Genomic DNA, 18,553 nt, shown 5'->3' with positions numbered 1-18,553 from the left:
CTCTGTATGACAGACTCTAGGTCCATCCACCTCACTACAAATAACTCAATTTCGTTTCTTTTTATGGCTGAGTAATATTCCATTGTATATATGTGCCACATTTTCTTTATCCATTCATCTGTCAATGGACACTTAGGTTGCTTCCATGTCCTGGCTGGTAAATAGAGCTGCAATGAACACTGTGGTACATGACTCTTTTTGAATTATGGTTTTCTCAGGGTATATGCCCAGTAGTGGGATTGCTGTGTTGTATGGTAGTTTTATTTTTAGTTTTTTAAGGAACCTCCATACTGTTCTCCATAGTGGCTGTATCAATGTACATTCCCACCAACAGTGCAAGAGGATTCCCTTTTCACCACACCCTCTTCAGCATTTATTGTTTGTAGATTTTTGATGATGGCCATTCTGACTGTTGTGAGATGATATCTCATTGTAGTTTTGATTTGCATTTCAATAATGATTAGTGATGTTGAGCATTCTTTCATATGTTTGTTGGCAATCTGTATATCTTCTTGGGAGAAATGTCTAGTTAGGTCTTCTGCCCATTTTTGGATTGGGTTGTTTGGTTTTTTGATATTGAGCCGCATGAGCTGCTTCTATATTTTGGAGATTAATCCTTTGTCAGTTGCCTCATTTGCAAATACTTTCTCCCGTTCTGAAGGTTGTCTTTTCATCTTGTTTATGGTTTCCTTTACTGTGCAAAAGCTTTTAAGTTTCATTAGGTCCCATTTGTTTATCTTTTGTTTTTATTTCTATTTCTCTAGGAGGTGGGTCAAAAAGGATCTTGCTGTGATTTATGTCATAGAGTGTTCTGCCTATGTTTTCCTCTAAGAGTTTGATAGTGTTGGGACTTACATTTAGGTCTTTAATCCATTTTGAGTTTATTTCTGTGTACAGTCTTAGGGAGTGTTCTAATTTCATTCTTTTACATGTAGCTGTCCAGTTTTCCCAGCACCACTTATTGAAGAGGCTGTCTTTTCTCCATTGTATATCCTTGCCTCCTTTATCAAAGATAAGGTGACCATATGTGCATGGGTTTATCTCTGGGCTTTCTATCCTGTTCCATTGATATATATTTCTGTTTTTGTACCAGTACCATACTGTCTTCATTACAGTAGCTTGGTAGTATAGTCTGAAGTCAGGGAGCCTGATTCCTCCAGCTCCGTTTTTCTTTCTCAAGATTGCTTTGGCTATTCGGGGTCTTTTGTGTTTCCATACAGATTGTGAAATTTTTTGTTATAGTTCTGTGAAAAATGCCATTGGTAGTTTGATAGGGATGGCATGGAATCTGTAGATTGCTTTGGGTACTATAGTCATTTTCACAATGTTGATTCTTCCAATCCAAGAATATGGTATATCTCCATCTATTTCTATCATCTTTAATTTCTTTCATCAGTGTCATAGTTTTCTGCATAGAGGTCTTTTGTCTCCTTTGGTAGGTTTATTCCTAGGTATTTCATTCTTTTTGTTGCAATGGTAAATGGGAGTGTTTCCTTAATTTCACTTTCGAATTTTTCATTAGTGCATAGGAATGCAAGAGATTTCTGTGCATTTTGTATCCTGCTACTTTACCAAATTCATTGATTAGCTCTAGTAGTTTTCTGGTAGCATCTTTAGGATTCTCTTTGTGTAGTATTGTGTCATCTGCAAACAGTGACAGCTTTACTTCTTCTTTTCTGATTTGTATTTATTTTTCTTCTCTGACTGCTGTGGCTAAAACCTCCAAAACTATGTTGAATAATAGTGGTGAGAGTGGGCAACCTTGTCTTGTACCTGATCTTACTGGAAGTGTTTTCAGTTTTTCACTATTGAGGACAATGTTGGCTGTGGGTTTGTCATATATGGCCTTTATTATGTTGAGGTAAGTTCCCTCTATGCCTACTTTCTGGAGGGTTTTTATCATAAATGGGTGTTGAATTTTGTCGAAAGCTTTTCTGAATCTATTGAGATGATCATATGGTTTTTATTCTTCAGTTTGTTAACATGGTGTCTCACATTGATTGATTTGCATATATTGAAGAATCCTTGCATTCCTGGGATAAACCCCATTTGATCATGGTGTATGACTCCTTTAATGTGCTGTTGCATTCTGTTTGCTAGTGTTTTGTTGAGGATTTTTGCATCTATGTTCATAAGCAATATTGGCCTGTAGTTTTCTTTCTTTGTGACATCCTTGTCTGGTTTTGGTATCAGGATGATGGTGGCCTCATAGAATGAGTTTGGGAGTGTTCCTCCCTCTGCTATATTTTGGAAGAGTTTGAGAAGGATAGGTGTTAGCTCTTCTCTAAATGTTTGATGGAATTCGCCTGTGAAACCATCTGGTCCTGGGCTTTTGCTTGTTGGAAGATTTTTAATCACAGTGTCAATTTCAGTGCTTGTGATTTGGTCTGTTTATATTTTCTATTTCTTCCTGGTTCAGTCTCAGAAGGTTGTGCTTTTCTAAGAATTTGTCCATTTCTTCCAGGCTGTCCACTTTATTGGCATATAGTTGCTTGTAGTAATCTCTCATGATCCTTTGTATTTTTGCAGTGTCAGTTGTTACTTCTCCTTTTTCATTTCTAATTCTATTGATTTGAGTCTTCTCTATTTTTTGCTTGATGAGTCTGGCTGATGGTTTATCAATTTTGTTCATCTTCTCAAAGAACCAGGTTTTAGTTTTATTGATCTTTGCTATCGTTTCCTTCATTTTCATTTATTTCTGATCTGATCTTTATGATTTCTTCCCTTCTGCTAACTTTGGGGGTTTTTTGTTCTTTCTCTAATTGCTTTAGGTGTAGGGTTAGGTTGTTTATTTGAGTTGTTTCTTGTTTCTTAAGGTAGGATTGTATTGCTATAAACTTCCCTCTTAGAACTGCTTTTGCTGCATCCCATAGGTTTTAGGTCATCGTGTTTTCATTGTCATTTGTTTCTAGGTATTTTTTGATTTCCCCTTTGATTTCCTTAGTGACCTCTTGGTTATTAAGTAGTGTATTGTTTAGCCTCCATGTGTTTGTATTTTTTACAGATTTCTTCCTGTAGTTGATATCTAGTCTCATAGCATTGTGGTCGGGAAAGATACTTGATATGATTTCAGTTTTCTTAAATTTACCAAGGCTTGATTTATGACCCAGGATGATATTTATCCTGGAGAATGTTCCATGATCACTTGAGAAGAATGTGTATTCTGTTGTTTTTGGATGGAATATCCTATAAATATCAATTAAGTCTATCTTGTTTAATGTATCAGTTAAAGCTTGTGTTTCCTTAATTATTTTCATTTTGGATGATCTGTCCATTGGTGAAAGTAGGGTGTTAAAGTCCCCTACTATGATTGTGTCACTGTCAATTTCCCCTTTTATGGCTGTTAGTATTTGCCTTATGTATTGAGGTGCTCCTATGTTGGGTGCATAAATATTTACAATTGTTATATCTTCTTCTTGGATTGATCCCTTGATCATTATGTAGTGTCCTTCTTTGTCTCTTGTAATAGTCTCTGTTTTAAAGTCTGTTTTTTCTGATGTGAGAATTGCTACTCCAGTGTTCTTTTGATTTCCATTTGCATGGAATATCTTTTTCCATCCCCTCACTTTCAGTCTGTATGTGTCCCTAGGTCTGAAGTGGGTCTCTTATAGACAGCTGCCATACTGTTTTGATTACTGTAGCTTTGTAATACAGTCTGAATTCAGGGAGCCGGGGTGCACAAATATTTGCAACTGTTATATTATCTCTTTGGATTGACCCCTTTATCATTATGCAGTGTGCACTCTTTTGTTACAGTCTTTGAGTCTATTTTGTCTGATATGAGTGTTGTTACCCCAGATTTCTTTTGTTTCCACTTGCATGGAATATCTTTTTCCAGTCCTTCACTTTTAGTCTGTGTGTGTTTTCATATTTGAGTGAATCTCTTGTAGGCTGTATATAGATGGGCCTTGCTTTTTCATTAGTTCAGCCACTCTGTGTCTTTTGATTGGAACATTTAGGCCTTTACATTTTAAGTTATTATTAATAGGTATTACTTATTGCCATTTTGTTAACTGTTTTGTGGTTTGTTTTGCAGTCCTTCTGTGTTCTTTTCTTCTTCTTAGTCTCTTCTCTGTGGTTTGATGATTTTCTTTTGTGTTAATTTTGGGTCTTTTTCTCTTTTATTTTTATGTGTCTATTATAGGTTTTTGGTTTGTGGTTACCATGAAGTTCATGTATAACAACCTATGTATATAGCAGTCTGTTTTAAGTTGACGGTTACTTAAGTCCAAACATTCTTAAAACACTGTATTTTTATCTCCCAACACACCTTTTTGACATCACATTTTACATCTTTTTATTTTGTGCATCTCTTAACTACTTATTATAGTTACAACGGTTGATTTTACTACTTTTAACATTCCTACTTGCTTTGTAAGTGGTTGATACACTCACTATGTTTACTATATGTTTATGAGATTTTTTTAATATATTTTCTTATTTCTAGTTTTGGCCTTTTCTGCCTAAAGAAGTCCCTTTAACATTTTTTTGTATGGTTAGTTTACTGGTGATGAGTTTCTTTAGCTTCTGTTAGTCTAGGAAACTTTACTGCTACTTTAATTATGAATGATAACCTTACCAGGTAGAGTATTCTTGGTTTTTAAGGGGTTTTTTTGCTTTTTAGGTTTTTTTCTATCAGCACTTTGAATATATCATACCAGTTCCTTCTGTCCTATAAAAGCAGCTTATAGTCTTACGGAGATTTCCTTCTATGTAACTAGTTTTTCTTCTCTCTTGCTGCCTTTAAGATTCTCTCTTTAACTTTTATCATTTTAATTACACTGTGTCTTGGTTTGGGTCTCTTTGGGCTCATCCTGTTTGGGACTGTGTTTCCTGGACTTGGATGTCTGTTTCCTTCACCTGGTTAGGAAAGTTTTCAGCCACTATTTCTTCAAATAAGTTTTCTGTCCCTTTCTCTGCCTCTTCTCCTTCTGGGACTCCTATAATGTGAATATTGGTGTGCTTGATTTGTCCCTAGGATCCCTTAAAGTATCTCTTTTTAAAATTCGTTTTTCTTTTTTGCTGTTCCTTTTGGGTGATTTCCACCACCCTGTCTTCCAGATCACTGATCCATCCATTCTTCTGCTTCATCTAATCTGCTGTTGATACCATCTAGTGTACCTTTTTATTTCATTTATTATATTCTTCAGCTCTGCTTGGTTCTTTTTTATATTTTGTAATTCTTTATTGAAGTTCTTACTGTTTATTTTCTCATGAGTTCATTGGGCATATTTATGACCATTAGTTTGAACTCTTTATCAGATTACTTATTTCCATTTCGTTTCTTTTTCTGAGTTTTTGTCTTATTCTTTCTTTTGGAACACATTCCTCTGTCTCCGCACTTTGTTCGCTCTCTGTATAGTTTCTGTGTGTTGGGTAGATGGGCTACATCCCTCCATCTTGAAGGAGTGGCTTATGTAGGTTTCTCATGGGCCCCAGAAGAGCAATCCCTCCTGGTCACCAGAGTCAGATGCTCCAGGGATGTCCCCCTCTGTGGGCTATGTGTCCTGCTGTGGTGGCACCAAGGTTGCCCACTGGCTGGAAGGCCCACCCAGTCACAACTGCTCTGGGTCCACTGGTGGGCAAGTTGGTTCCAGGCCCAGCTGGTTGTAACTGCTGCAGGCACCCTGGCCCTTGGTGTGGCTGGCTGCAGGGCTCAGCCACTCAGTTGCAGGTGTGCCGGTGGGTAGGGCTGGCCTCTCAGGGCGGGAGCCTCTTTAGGGGATGCTGGACCCTGGCAAGTCTACCTGCCAGGTGTGGCAGGACAGGAGCCACTTTGGAGGGGCAGTGGCCAGGATGGGCAGGTTGGATGCGGCTGGAGAACGCTGGGTCAGGGCTGCGGTGCTCACAAGACAGATGGAGAATGTCAGAAATGGCAGCTGCCAGTGCCGGGCCAGCTAGGTAGAGAGAGAATAATAATTTTAAAAATGGTGTCCACCAGCACTTTGGTCCCTGAAGAAAGCTCTAACAGACCTCTGCCCCTCAGCACTTGCCCTGAAGTTAGTCAGTGAATCTTCTCCTTCACATATGACCAGGTGCTTTTCCAACCGCTGCCTCTGCATCAAGACTCAGAGCTAGTGAGTCTGTGCAGAAGCCCTTCAAGAGCAGAGTCTCGGTTTTCCAGGGTCCCGTGGCTCTCCCAGATGTAAGCCACACTGGGTGTCAGTTAAATGTTAGGGGGCTCCCCTGCCTAGTGCAGGTCCCCCGGGCTGGGGTGCCCCCATATGGGGCCCTGACCCCTCGCTCCTGAGGGAGGGCCTCTAATATTTGTGATATTTCCTCCTGCTTACAGGTCACCGCATGGAGGGTGTGGGTCCTGACTCAATGGTCTCTGTCCCTCTGACCTGTTTCAGTGTGTTTTTCTTTATATCCTTCATCGTAGAGGAGCTGCTCTGCTGGTCTTCACGTCGTTCTCAGATGGGTCACTCTGTGTAGTTACAGTTTTGGTTTGTTCATGGGGTGAGGCGTGTCCGTGGGCTGAGGCGTGTCCTTGGGGTGAGGCATGTCCGTGGGCTGAGGCATGTTCATGGCGTGGCGAATGCAGGGTCTTCCTACTCTGCCATCTTGATCCATAACAAAAACTGTAAAAGTTTTTTATTTTCTTGTGGAATGAACACTTAACATGATTCAAACATGCAAAAGTAAAGAGAAGCTTATATGAATTCCCAGGTACCTTGCATACATCTTCAACAATTATCAGCTTACGGCCAATCTTATTTCTGTGCCAGCCCGACCCATGAGCCCTCCCCACCTCTGGATTAATTTGAAGTAAATATCCAATAGCATATCATTTAACCCTGCAGATATTTTGAGATAAATCTGTAAAAGATAACTACTTAAGAAACATAATCACAGTGTAGTTCAAAAATGGGACAGATCGAACCTCAAGAAGAGTAGTAACCGTGATGGGGTGATGAGCCATATCAAATATATACAAATGATAATTTTTAAAGGCCCCTCCTGGCTCACCTTTATAGACTGTTAGATTAGCTCATTACTCTAAAAATTGTTAAATAAAAGGAAGGAATTATCCTATTTTTCTGGTACACATTGTATTTCAGGATAGCCACATGGTTAATAAGACAGTTCTTTATGGAATGCCAACAAATAAATATAAAGGAAGTGCTTTTGAAAAGCATAATTTTGAAGTGCCTACTGAAATAATGGATTTAGCCAGCGGTTACTATAGGATGCTAAAACCATCAGGTGAAAGGCTGATAAAGTTTGTAGTGGATGCACTGGCCAACCACACCTGAAGCCATTAATCAGTCTTAGTACAAAGTGAGACATCTGATCACCAGGTGCCTCCAGATGTGATGCACTGAGAAACACATCAACACCTGTGGGAATTCTTGCCAAAAACAGAGGGAAAACCCAGAACCTGAAGCTAACCAAGCTCCAGATGTAATTGCCACTTTATAGGAAACGAGGGTAAAATAACACGTTAAAGGACACAGGTGGCATGGAGGGGGGGAAGGTGGAAGGGATCGTCCTCTGAGACGAGGGACATGTCAGCCAAATCCAGTGCTACCCTGTTGAGATTCTGGTCCAGATAAACTCACTCAAATATTTTGGGGGCAGTAAGGGAATATGAGATATTAGAGAATAATTATTAATTCGTTATGTACGATCATGATATTTGGTTGTGTTAAAAAAAAATCTGTCTGTTAAAGCTACATAGTGAAGTATTTACAGGTGAAATGATGCATCGTCTAGGATTTGTTACCTTGAGACCCAAGAGCAGCCTCAACCTAAGAGCGTGTTAGAATCAGAACCTGTACCAAACTCCAAGAGATGTACATGCACTTTAATGATTGAGAAGCATTGCCTTAAAGTACTTGGTGTGAGGGAGAGTGTGGGCAAGGGATGAAAGCAACAAGACTGCAAGTACTGATTATTATTGAATAGCACTGGGGGCTAAGTGCTTGGTGAAGTGATTGACTGTAAGTCAGGGATTCCTAAATCGGGGACCGACAGACTGGGAGAGCGGGCAGAGTGTTTATGTACTCAGCCCAGTGATTTGTTTTTTGTTGACTGGTTTGAGATGTAAGCGTTGAGGTAAATGTCTGATATCCTCCCCTTCTTCCTGCCCAGCTAGTCAAGTTACTGGCTAGTATTCAAAACCCCTGAATGCATATTTCTTTAAAAAGTATTCCTTGTCAGATCAAATTGTCAGTTAAAATTTATGGAAGAGACATACCTTAACGACTTAACGCCAGTGTGTCGATCTCTCTCTGTAGCCACGCCTAAGAAGGACTCTTCAGAGCCTGGATGGTGTTCTGTGCGCTGACAATGATGAGGACGCAGAAAGAGCTAGCAAGTAAGTCGCGGGGTCTCCTGTTCTGTTACGCGATGCGGCTCAGCGGCAGAAGCTTTAGGTTACAAGAGAGATGTCAAAGAACGTGCACTCCCAGAGATCAGGTTTCACTCCCTTGTGGTATATTCTTCAGCAGGAGGAACCAGCGCTAATTGGAGTCTCACGGGGGATGAATCTTGAGATGGGAAAGCAAGATAGACCTGAAATAACTTGTTCTTGGGAAGCAGTAACGTCTGCAGCAATACCTGGGATAGTGTTAAAGGGGAAACAGAAGCCCACTCACTAATTTAGACTCCTACCCTCCTCCTGAAGAGGGCCAGGTAAATATCAGGAACAGTGAAAGTAGTCAATAGAAACAAACCAGATAGGCGAGGGGCGGGACCTAACTCCACGGTGGTATCAGAAGAGGAGAATTTAACGCAAAATGTTAAAAATTAATTTTAACATAAAACAAGGGAAACAATAATAGTATATGTTGAACTTTTAAAACAATTTTAAGATATTTTGGGATGACAGAATCAACATTCTTTTTTCTGCATTAAGTATATCTTTGTTTATATAAGACAAGTGAATAAACAAATAAAAGGAAAACCATATAAAAATAAAGTGAACTTGGAGTATAGCAAACTTCCCAGGTATTCTGGGAACCTGATATTTCTAAGGCTAATGTCCCAAATTCCCCAGAATTAGACTGAAAAGCCCCGCTTGTGCTTCCAGATTGATAAGGAGCCATAAACGTTTGTTTGCTCTCAGTGCACATACTCAAGATTTCCAGCATCTGAATCGGTGTGTACATCCCTATAAAGAATTTGGCCATGAACCAGTTATCCACTTTGCTGCTCTACAGAAATATAACATTGGTTTTAAAGCTCCCACCTTAGTTGACGGTCTTTGGTGAGAGGTTGCTTGTAAGTAGCATTCGTGGTCACGTAATCACCAGTGTGTGTTTCCTTTTTCTTCAGGTTGTCCTCTGAAGACGGAGAAGAAGCGTCTGCTTATTTCTACGAAAGTGACGACTCTCTTGAAACCAGAGCACAGGCCCCTTCCTCGGGTGAGATGGACTTGCTGGGCGAGATCCTGGACACGCTGAGCACACACAGCCAGGACCAGGGGAAGCTGGCGGCGGCCAGGAGCCTGGACTTCTTTAGATCGATGGACGACATCGATTACAAGCCCACGGTGAGTCGATTTTCCAACTGGTAAAATTAAATGAACAGTTTCTCGCACTCACTGTGATGGCTTTTGTCGTCACCTTAGGTGGTAGGAGCGTTTGACCTCAGATAAGTGTCAAAACTCCAAAAATACTGTAAGAGTTAATCATTAAGAATTATTTCTAGTAACAAAATTCCAGCATCTTCCCTTTTATTTATGCAATTCTGGTGGTTATTGTCATTAATTGAAATTATTTTGTCAAGCAGTAGTATTTTCCTACAACCTAATTTTATAGTTGTCTTTTCTGGGGAACTTTTAAACGTGAAATGTTCCCACTTTTTTTCTGTATTTTCTGGATGTTGAAAAATTTTTAATAAATGTATTAATTCAAGTAATGTTTCGTTGTATTGCTTTAGAAATAATACTTTAAACAGATTGAACTGGCTGCTTTAAGAACACAAGAGAGAGAAGTATAAGTAATTTCCACTCTGTTCTGATGGTAATAAATTCCAGAACTTGGCATTGATTATATAATATGGTTTGTCTGCTTGTTTTTTGTGTTATTTTGAAGGATTGTTTTGCAAATCCTTTTTATTTTTCAGCTTTTTTGTAGTATAATGACAAATAAAAGTTGTATACATCTAAGGTGTACAACTTGATGTTTTGAAATGCTGACCACAGATGAGCTAATTAACATATCCCTTATCTCACTTAGTTACCTTTTCTTTGCGGTGAGAGCACTTGAGATCTACCTTCTTAGCAAAGAACTGTGGTCACCGAGCTGTACATTAGGTCCCAGCACTTTTCCCACCTGCACGACTGAAACCTGCCCCTCCAGCATCTCCCCATTTCCCCACCCTCCATCCCCCTCTGGTGACCCCCATTCTACTCTCGACATCTGAGTTTGACTATTTTAGGTTCCACATATAAGTGACATCATGCGGTATTTGTGTTTCTCTGTCTGGCTTATTTCACTTAACATAATGCCCTCCAAGTTCATCCATGTTGTCACGAATGGCAGGATTTCCTTGTTTTTAAAAGCTGAGTAACATTCCATGGTGTATACGTACCACATTTTCTTTACCTGTTCATCCATCAGTGACATCTAGGTTGTTTCCATAGCTTCACTATTGTAAATAATGCTGCCGTGAACATGTGGGTACAGCTGTATTGTCAAGATACTGATTTTATCTTCTTTGGATACATACCCGGAAGTAGGTGTATTATATATTGCTGGATTGTATGGTAGTTCTGTTTTTAGTTTTTTGAGGACCCTCCACACTGATTTCCACAGTGGCTGCACCAGTTTACACTCCCACCCGCAGTGTGCGAGGGCTCCTTTTTCTCCACACCCTCGCCAACACTTAGGGTCTGGTTTGAGTTTTATAGGTGATTGAAAGGTGCAAGGGCCTGGGCACCCGTATCCATCTCACTTCATTCCTGTTGAGGGCGCCCTGGGAGGTGTTCAGAGCTAACTAACTGTCCATGCTTCATTTCCTCTGGGAGGGACTTTGAGTTCCCACCCTTGAAAGATACTGATTTCAAAATGGAAAACAGTACTGCTGAAGTAATGCTATAATTTTCTTCCATTTTTTCTAAATGCGCTGTTTCTTCTCTCAGAATAAATCCAACACGCCCAGTGAGAACAACCTGGCCCTGCTTTGCGGTGGTTCCGGTGACCAGGCCGAGTGGCACCTGGGGCAGGACGACAGTGCCCTCCACGGCAGGCAGCTCCCGCCCTCGCCCAGGAAGCGGGTGGCCTCCAGCGCGGGAACGGACTGTCTGTCCATCCTCAAGGAGGAGAACGGTGAGCGACGCCTCAGCGTGGGTGCCGCGAGCCGGCCCGCGGAGCTGGGAGGGCCGGACCCCGCTCCAGGACTGGGTTTGCCGCTGGCTTCGCCCGGAGCTTCCCAAACAGAGAAGAAAGAAACACTAAGCCAGACTCCGGGTGGTCCGCTGGCACCCAGCCTTGGGCGCCATCCGTCTTTTGTTCCTTGGGAGAAAGAAGGGAAAGGAGCCAAAGAGACTTCAGAAGGTTCTGGACTGCTTCAGGAGGTGGTGTCGTTATGCCACGTAACATCTGCCTTCCAGCAAGACTTAAACATCTCAGAAGGAAAAACAAGTGGAAACCAAGCTTAAATCAACAAATGAAGAGTCTGTCGCTTGCATCCAAGTTTCTACGGAGGCATTTTAGGAGTCCCTGTACCCTATCATAAACAAGGATTGGTAGAAAAGACAACTCTTCCTACCGTCTAAACATTGTTTTTCATTTGGGACAGTTCTCCCACTCGTCTGTCTCGCGGTATATAGATTTATCCACTGATTTTTAAATGTAAAGCTAACTCTTCTACTCTACTCTTAAATCAGGTACTAGCTTGTATGTATGTTGAAAGTATATATTGAACATATGATTTCCCAGTATTTGGTGCTTAACGCCACTTATTTTATTTAAACGAAGTATGCATCTAACCCTTGCACATAACCAGTAGCTACTGTACTAACCTGGTTGAGCATGAACTGGCCAAGGTACCAAAACCTATCAGAACTAGCCTGAAACTGTTGACCAACTAATTGCCTTAATCTTAAGCCTATATTAAGCATACTTACTTACATAATTTATGGAATTACAGGTAGATTTTGAAAGATAAGTTATAAGTGTTCTGCAGAGCAATAATGCCTTTTTCTATTCATCAAATCAAGGACAAAATTCATTTTTTCAAAGTTAAAAAGCTCTCTTCTGGACACTGCAGCCATGTTTTCCAAAAGGTATAAAGGTTCGCATTTACCTTACATGTCACTCAGCGAAATATATGAAGTGCTGGATTACAATGTGAAATTAATGACTTCTGTTTACAAATGACACTTTTTTTTCACAGTCTTTCTGTATGACTTTGCTAAAGTAGGAGTCACCCCCAGGAAGCCAAATGTGACATAAACTGTCCTGATAAAAAAGTATTCCTATCTGTTTTTCCCTTAACTAATAATTCTCTACCAGAATGCTTCATATCTCAGATGGACTTCTTAAAATAATTGACTTTATATTTTGGAAGTTTCAAATTTATAGAAACCGTGTGGAGAAAGTACAGTGTCCCCATGTCTCCCTACTCAGTTTCCGCTGTTTTTCATATCCTATGATGTCAGTGCGGTACGTCTTCACAATTCATGAACCATGCTCCGTGCACATTTCCTTAGTTTTCCCCTACCATCCTTCTTCTGTCCCAGAATCCCACCCAGGGACCACATCACACTTGGCTGCCACAGCTCCGTAGGCTCCTCTTGGCTGTGACCCTCTCTCAGACTTTGCTGGTTTTTGACGACCTTGACAGTTTTCAAGAGGACTGGGCAGATATAGATATGCTGTAGGATGCCCCTCTGCTGGAACTTGTCTGGTGTTTTTCTCATGATTGATTGATTGTAACAGGACCGTTGGGTTTGGGGGAGGGGGTTACAGAAGAAAAGTGCCGTCTTCATCATTACATCTTATCAAGGGTCCGTGCTGTGCCCGTGACTTGTGAATGTTGATGTTGGCCTTGGTCACCAGGCTGAGGTGGCGTTTGTGGGGTTCCTCCCCTGTAAAGCCGTTCCTTCCCCTGCCGCTCCTACTGCCGTCTTCAGGAGGAGGTCGCCGTGCGCGGCCCACACTGAGGCTTGGGGCTCGTGCTTCCTCTCCGTGAGGGCACGGAATCCACGTAAATTACTTGGAGTTCTTCTACATGGGACATCGTCTCCTCTCTCTCAAATTCACTGTCACGCTTTGAAGTTCACCTGAGAAGGAATCGTGCATTGACTGCTTGATGATTGGCTAGATTGACAGGAATAATCAGGAAAAAAACCCAGTGATGCTGTGGTTCATTTGTTGTTAGTATGTTCAGTATATATACTCTATACGTCCCCACTCATGATTTTTTTTTACATTATCATTTTAGGAAAGGTGTTTGAGAACCCATTCAAGAACCCTCATCAAGACTGTGCTCTAAAATATTTACTGAAATCATAATTTAATTTTCGATTAAAATCCTGGAAGGGGGTTTGTTAAAAACATTGCTTAAAATATTCATTCAGGTCAGTCTTTAAATAATTTAAAGAAAATGACCAAGTTTTACTTTTCTAAAGTGCATTTCAAAATCTCAATGGATATATTTTGGGAGGACAATTATTCATTCATGTTTATGAAGGAAAACAAGGAAGACCTTGTTTTCCATATAAGGATAGACTATGTATTAAGGAAAAGGGTGTTTAATCCTTTTTTTAATTTAATCCTTTTTTTTTTACACAAAAGATTCAAGGTTCCTGTCAAATTTTGCTTTTATATACTCATTACAAAATTCCATTTTATTTAATCGAAAGATATAAAAAAGTCCATTTGTCAGAAGAGCTATTTTAAATAAGAAGGAAAAACTGTCACTCTGGTCGTTAATCTGCTGGGCAAAATATTTTCATAATTTTTGAAAAGAATGTAAAGCAGCCCTTTAATGTGAATATTGGAATGAGGTATTTTTCCTTCAGAATTCACTGTCTGGAGAATGGGATCATTGTGAGTGTAGCATAGGCACAATTTGGGTTTTGATCCATTTGCTTGATAAGTTTCATGGCCTCAGAAACGTGAGTTTTTTTCTGTCTTTTGGTCCCCTTACCAGATGTCTGACTGCACTTCTGTGTGTGGTGAGGGTATTCATCCACTGACAAGTCACATTTGTGTCAAGATATTTTAAACTGAATTTGTGCCTTATTTTAACATACAAAATCAGCTTTTATATTCCATGTTAAAAACAAAAGCAAAGCCCCTGCATGTTATTCTTGGAAAAAATCCAAAAGACTAGTAGCAAGTATTCATATTTCAAACCGTTAACATTTTAAGTATTCACAGTCTGCTCTGAAACTAGACTTCCCAGTATCATGGTGGCTGTAGAGAGAATGAAGTGACATTGAGGTGAGTTCTGAAGTAAAAGTATTTTTCCTACTATCTTCACATTTTCTATTATAACTAAACCAAATATGTGTAAACTCTCCTGCTGTTTGAATTCTTTTTTTTTTTTTTTTTTTTTTTACCCCCAAGGAGCAACACCTGTTCTACAACAGAATTGTATGAACAAATCAGACCTTTGGCTCTGAGGCCCAGTCTTTATGTGACCTCTAGACAAAGTCACAATTCTCCGCAAATCCCACTCTAGTTTTTATCCTTTTGCCCTTGGGTATTGCATCCATGGTATTTCAGGGGGATAGAAGAGTCGTGTGTGAATTTAGGAGCTCTTGTTTTGTTAAGTGAGTCTGTGTTAAGTGGTATATTTTGGTGGCTACCTACTTTAGCATATTTTAGAAAGGCACCAAAATATAGCATGAGTACTTTTCTGATTAAAAATTAAAAGCTCATTTAGGAACTATTTATCAGCTGTTTGTACTGGTCACACACAAGGTACAGTAACTGTGGACATAGGGAAATAAAAGAATTGGCCTAGTCCCTGCTGTACAGGAACTAATTAAAAGGAAAAGGAATTGTAAATCCCTGTTAACAGTAATAACGATAATGTATTTTGCTTAGAAGTTATTCAGCCAAGATTCTATCACCAAAAAAAAAAAAGGCCTTTTAAAGCTGCTTAATATAAAACATGCTCTAAGTACAGAACCATTGTACCATTTCTAATTTGATTAACTTTCTCTACTGTTATACGAAGTACAGTAATGCTGCTACCTAGGATACCTACTTTTAAAGGCCAGATTCAGAGGCTCTTAGAAACTAAGTGTTCTTGTTTACCTGACTGTCCATCACCACTCTGCTCTCCTATCACCAGGCAGCGAGGCTCTGACGAAACCATGTCCCTTTGCACTACTTAGGGCCACGTCACTCGAATCAGGATTAACTGAGCATGCAGACGCATGTTGATGGGATCTCGTTCTGCTGTCTTCACCTTGATAATAGCATTCTCTAGAAACAGCCTCCCCTCACACACACACATACACTTTTAAGCTAAAACTGTCTGTGACAGTGCTGTTGTGAGGAGTTTGTGCTCATATCCTAATAAACAGGACCCAGGAATGCTGATGAATTCATCGTTTCTGAAGTAAGGTGAAGAAGTAGACTGCTGATAAAGAGGACAAAACTGTGACTGGTCTCATAATTAGTAGATCTTCTTTTCTAGAAAATCTGAATTTTCAGGAAAAGATTATTTTCATGAATAAATTTTCTAATCTGAATTCCATTTTGTTTAGCATACAATATCCTGATTCTGGGTAGATATTTGTATATCAGAATATAAATTGAAGAATGTAAAATGAGCACCCAAACCTAATTCCCCCAGACCACTTCTTAATATATGAAATGCTTTCTACAAACTGTGAGTATTGACGTCTTTCCTCTGTCGAGCCCAGGAATCTGTTAGTGTCTGTTTCTTAAATCTTGTTTAAGAGGCAGAGTTGTTTTGAGCAAATCAGTTAACATTGTGATTTGGTCAAGGTAGGGAATTATGTGTATTTAGGAAGAAGCATGTTTTATTTTGAAAATAATAGGATTTTGTGCAATATTTTTTCTTGCATAATTTAGTTCATATAAATACATCTGCTTTTCTAGCAGATGCCTTAAGGTCATGTTTTTCAGTATTTGTGTAAAACTGTATGTAGCAACATTCCATGTGATTTTAGAGAAAAAATATTCTTTATACCGTTGGCAGGAGAAATGTTTTTATTTAAAATAATTATGAATATTGCATTAATATATAACTAACTGCCTCAGCAACAATAAATATGCAACAAGAAAATTCTGAACCTTAGATTACTATTGACAATACTGTTACTTTAAAAGAAATGTGTGTAGTGCAAAACGCTGATTCTTCATGTGTACGTTTAACAAATAGTTCTGTACCACATAAATCTAGATGGCATTTCTATGGTGATGACAAAACATATGTCAACTGTAATATCCTTTGTGATGAATCTTTGGTAAGATTTATAAAGGGCATTGCCAATACTTTTTGACTGTGTAAATTAAGTTAATTTTTGTATAATGTACAGTTTGTTTAACCTTAGGGCTTCTGTAGATTTCTACTTTTGTTATACTTGAATGAGGCAGAAGCACTGTGGAAAATCTGTAGCTCTGGATGTGATATGCAAACATACCAAAAAAAATAAAACAAGGTACTGAACAGCAAACTTAACCAGATGCTTTCTATCCAGAAAGCTATGTTTTTTCAAACCATACTTAAGTGAAGTAATTTAAAATATACAATCTTTTATCTTAAAAGATTGCCAAGTCACAAATGATTACCTCTTGGATATGATAAATCTCTGAGTCTCTTCGTCTCTGTGTTACTTCATGTTTCGGAAGAGAGCCTTGTTGAGGTACATTGACAAATCTGCCCTTTGGTTGATTACATGACTTTTAGGACAGGACAAAATTAGACTCTGCATCCTAAATGCACCATGTGTGTTGGGTCACCATCCTTCACATAGTCTAGTTTCCATGTGGTTATTTTGAGAACCGTTAATTATCATATACCAAAAATGAGATTTCTTGAATCTGTCATGATTCAGTACTTAGAGCAATGCCTAAAACAACAAACAAGTATGAACTGCCTAAAACCTACAGTTTAAAATGCATAAAGCTTTTTTACACAAAAGGTACATGAGAGGTTAAAAACTGAACTTTCCCAAAGCTTATTTCTCTTTCTTTAAATGACTAACTATTTGGAAGGACTGAAAAACTCGAGCTTTTTGCTAGCCACGGTGACTGGTATCCATCCACACCTTCCCAGCATCAAGATGTGCGTCATTGTTCTTGCATCCTTGAGGCTACAGGATAAGAGTCATCTCTAAAGCTGACTACTATTGGGAGGACTTTGTAAAAGTATTGTTTGGGGAATTTTAAAAAATATATGCAAAAGTAAATATTGGATGAATCACACATTACCATAAAGTGCCCAATGATGCAGGTTTAAAATAAAGTTGGTCATAATCAAAACTGCCTGGTGGTGACTCTTCTTAATGATTGGCTATAGTGCTCCTGGGGAACTGTTGCAAGGACCCTGTGTCTCCATCTCGGAGTCTCGTGACTGCTGCAGTGTAAACTGAGCCCTAAACCTTTCTGGCGGGTTTGCTGGGGAGGCATCTGGTCAACTAATTTCATTGGGCTCTGAAACCACAGAAGAGGTAATCAGTGTCACTAAGGACAGCACAGCAGTTCTAGCCAAGCCAAACGACTGTTTACTGACCTTCACGTAAGAGTCGAGGACGGACGGGAGATGCTCCCAAGCCTGGGAAGATGGGCTTCTCATCCAGGGACTCTGAAGGTCCAACCTAGAGCAAAAGTCAAACTGGAAATAAGCACAAAATTTCCCTTGGGTGCAGAATTTCTGTGAATAATATGCTGAATTTTTCTTGTTTCCATAGCAGGAGCAAAGGTCTGACCCTAAGAAAGCATCCTTGGAAGCCTAAGATATAGCTGTGATTGATTTTGATTTTTAACACTTTGCCTGCCACTGTCATAGGGGTTAGTCTCAGTACCGCTTAGTGTCTGTGTCTGAGAAAGATGGTCATATCTTAATTTTATAGATGTAAATACAAAAACCCAGTTGGATTTTCCTTATATATAAATGAAAGAGAATACTCTTTTTGGAGTATTATTTTGTAGTGAGTCTGAGAATCTTCTTGCCGGGAAGTAGCAATGAATTATAGGACAAACAAAAATGTATACGTTTATGGAAAATATAGTACTAATAGCATAAAAATTAAATAGTGTACTGTGGAAGTTTCTAGGTGAATTAAAACCTTCCCCAAGTTCTGTCATTGGTATGGTCCTGTTACCTAATTTCCCTGAAGCTTTATTTCTATTTAAAATAGAAGTCTGTTCTTAGGATGAATTCGTAATATTGAGACACTTTGTGTACATTGCAGCTGCCATATACAGTCTGCCCTCTGTATCTCTGTGTCCACAACCACAAATCCAACCAGCCCAGATCGGAAATACTTTAATAATTCCAGAAAGTTCCAAAAAGCAAAACCTAAATTTATCCCCCACTGGCAACTATTTACATAGCATTTACGTTGTATTTTACAACTATTTACATAGCATTTACATTGTATTTTACAACTATT

General features: G+C 39.3%; 1 protein-coding gene across 2 annotated transcripts in view; it reads left to right on the top strand.

Moving 5' to 3' along the window:
• Positions 1-17,420, top strand: part of DENND1B (DENN domain containing 1B) — a 255,123-nt gene extending 237,703 nt beyond the window's left edge. For both annotated transcript variants that reach the window (XM_032650576.1, XM_032650575.1), the window contains 3 exons: positions 8,241-8,320; positions 9,280-9,496; positions 11,090-17,420. In XM_032650576.1, coding sequence (XP_032506467.1) covers positions 8,241-8,320; positions 9,280-9,496; positions 11,090-11,608 — 816 coding nt within the window. In that variant the 3' untranslated portion in view covers positions 11,609-17,420. The remainder of the gene's footprint in view (positions 1-8,240; positions 8,321-9,279; positions 9,497-11,089) is intronic.
• The last annotated feature ends 1,133 nt before the right edge of the window (positions 17,421-18,553 follow it).

Source organism: Phocoena sinus, chromosome 1 (genome assembly GCF_008692025.1).
Source record: "Phocoena sinus isolate mPhoSin1 chromosome 1, mPhoSin1.pri, whole genome shotgun sequence".
Taxonomy (NCBI): Eukaryota; Metazoa; Chordata; class Mammalia; order Artiodactyla; family Phocoenidae; genus Phocoena; species Phocoena sinus.
The sequence above is the reverse complement of the archived record's forward strand: the minus strand, read 5'-3'. Positions and strand labels throughout refer to the sequence as shown.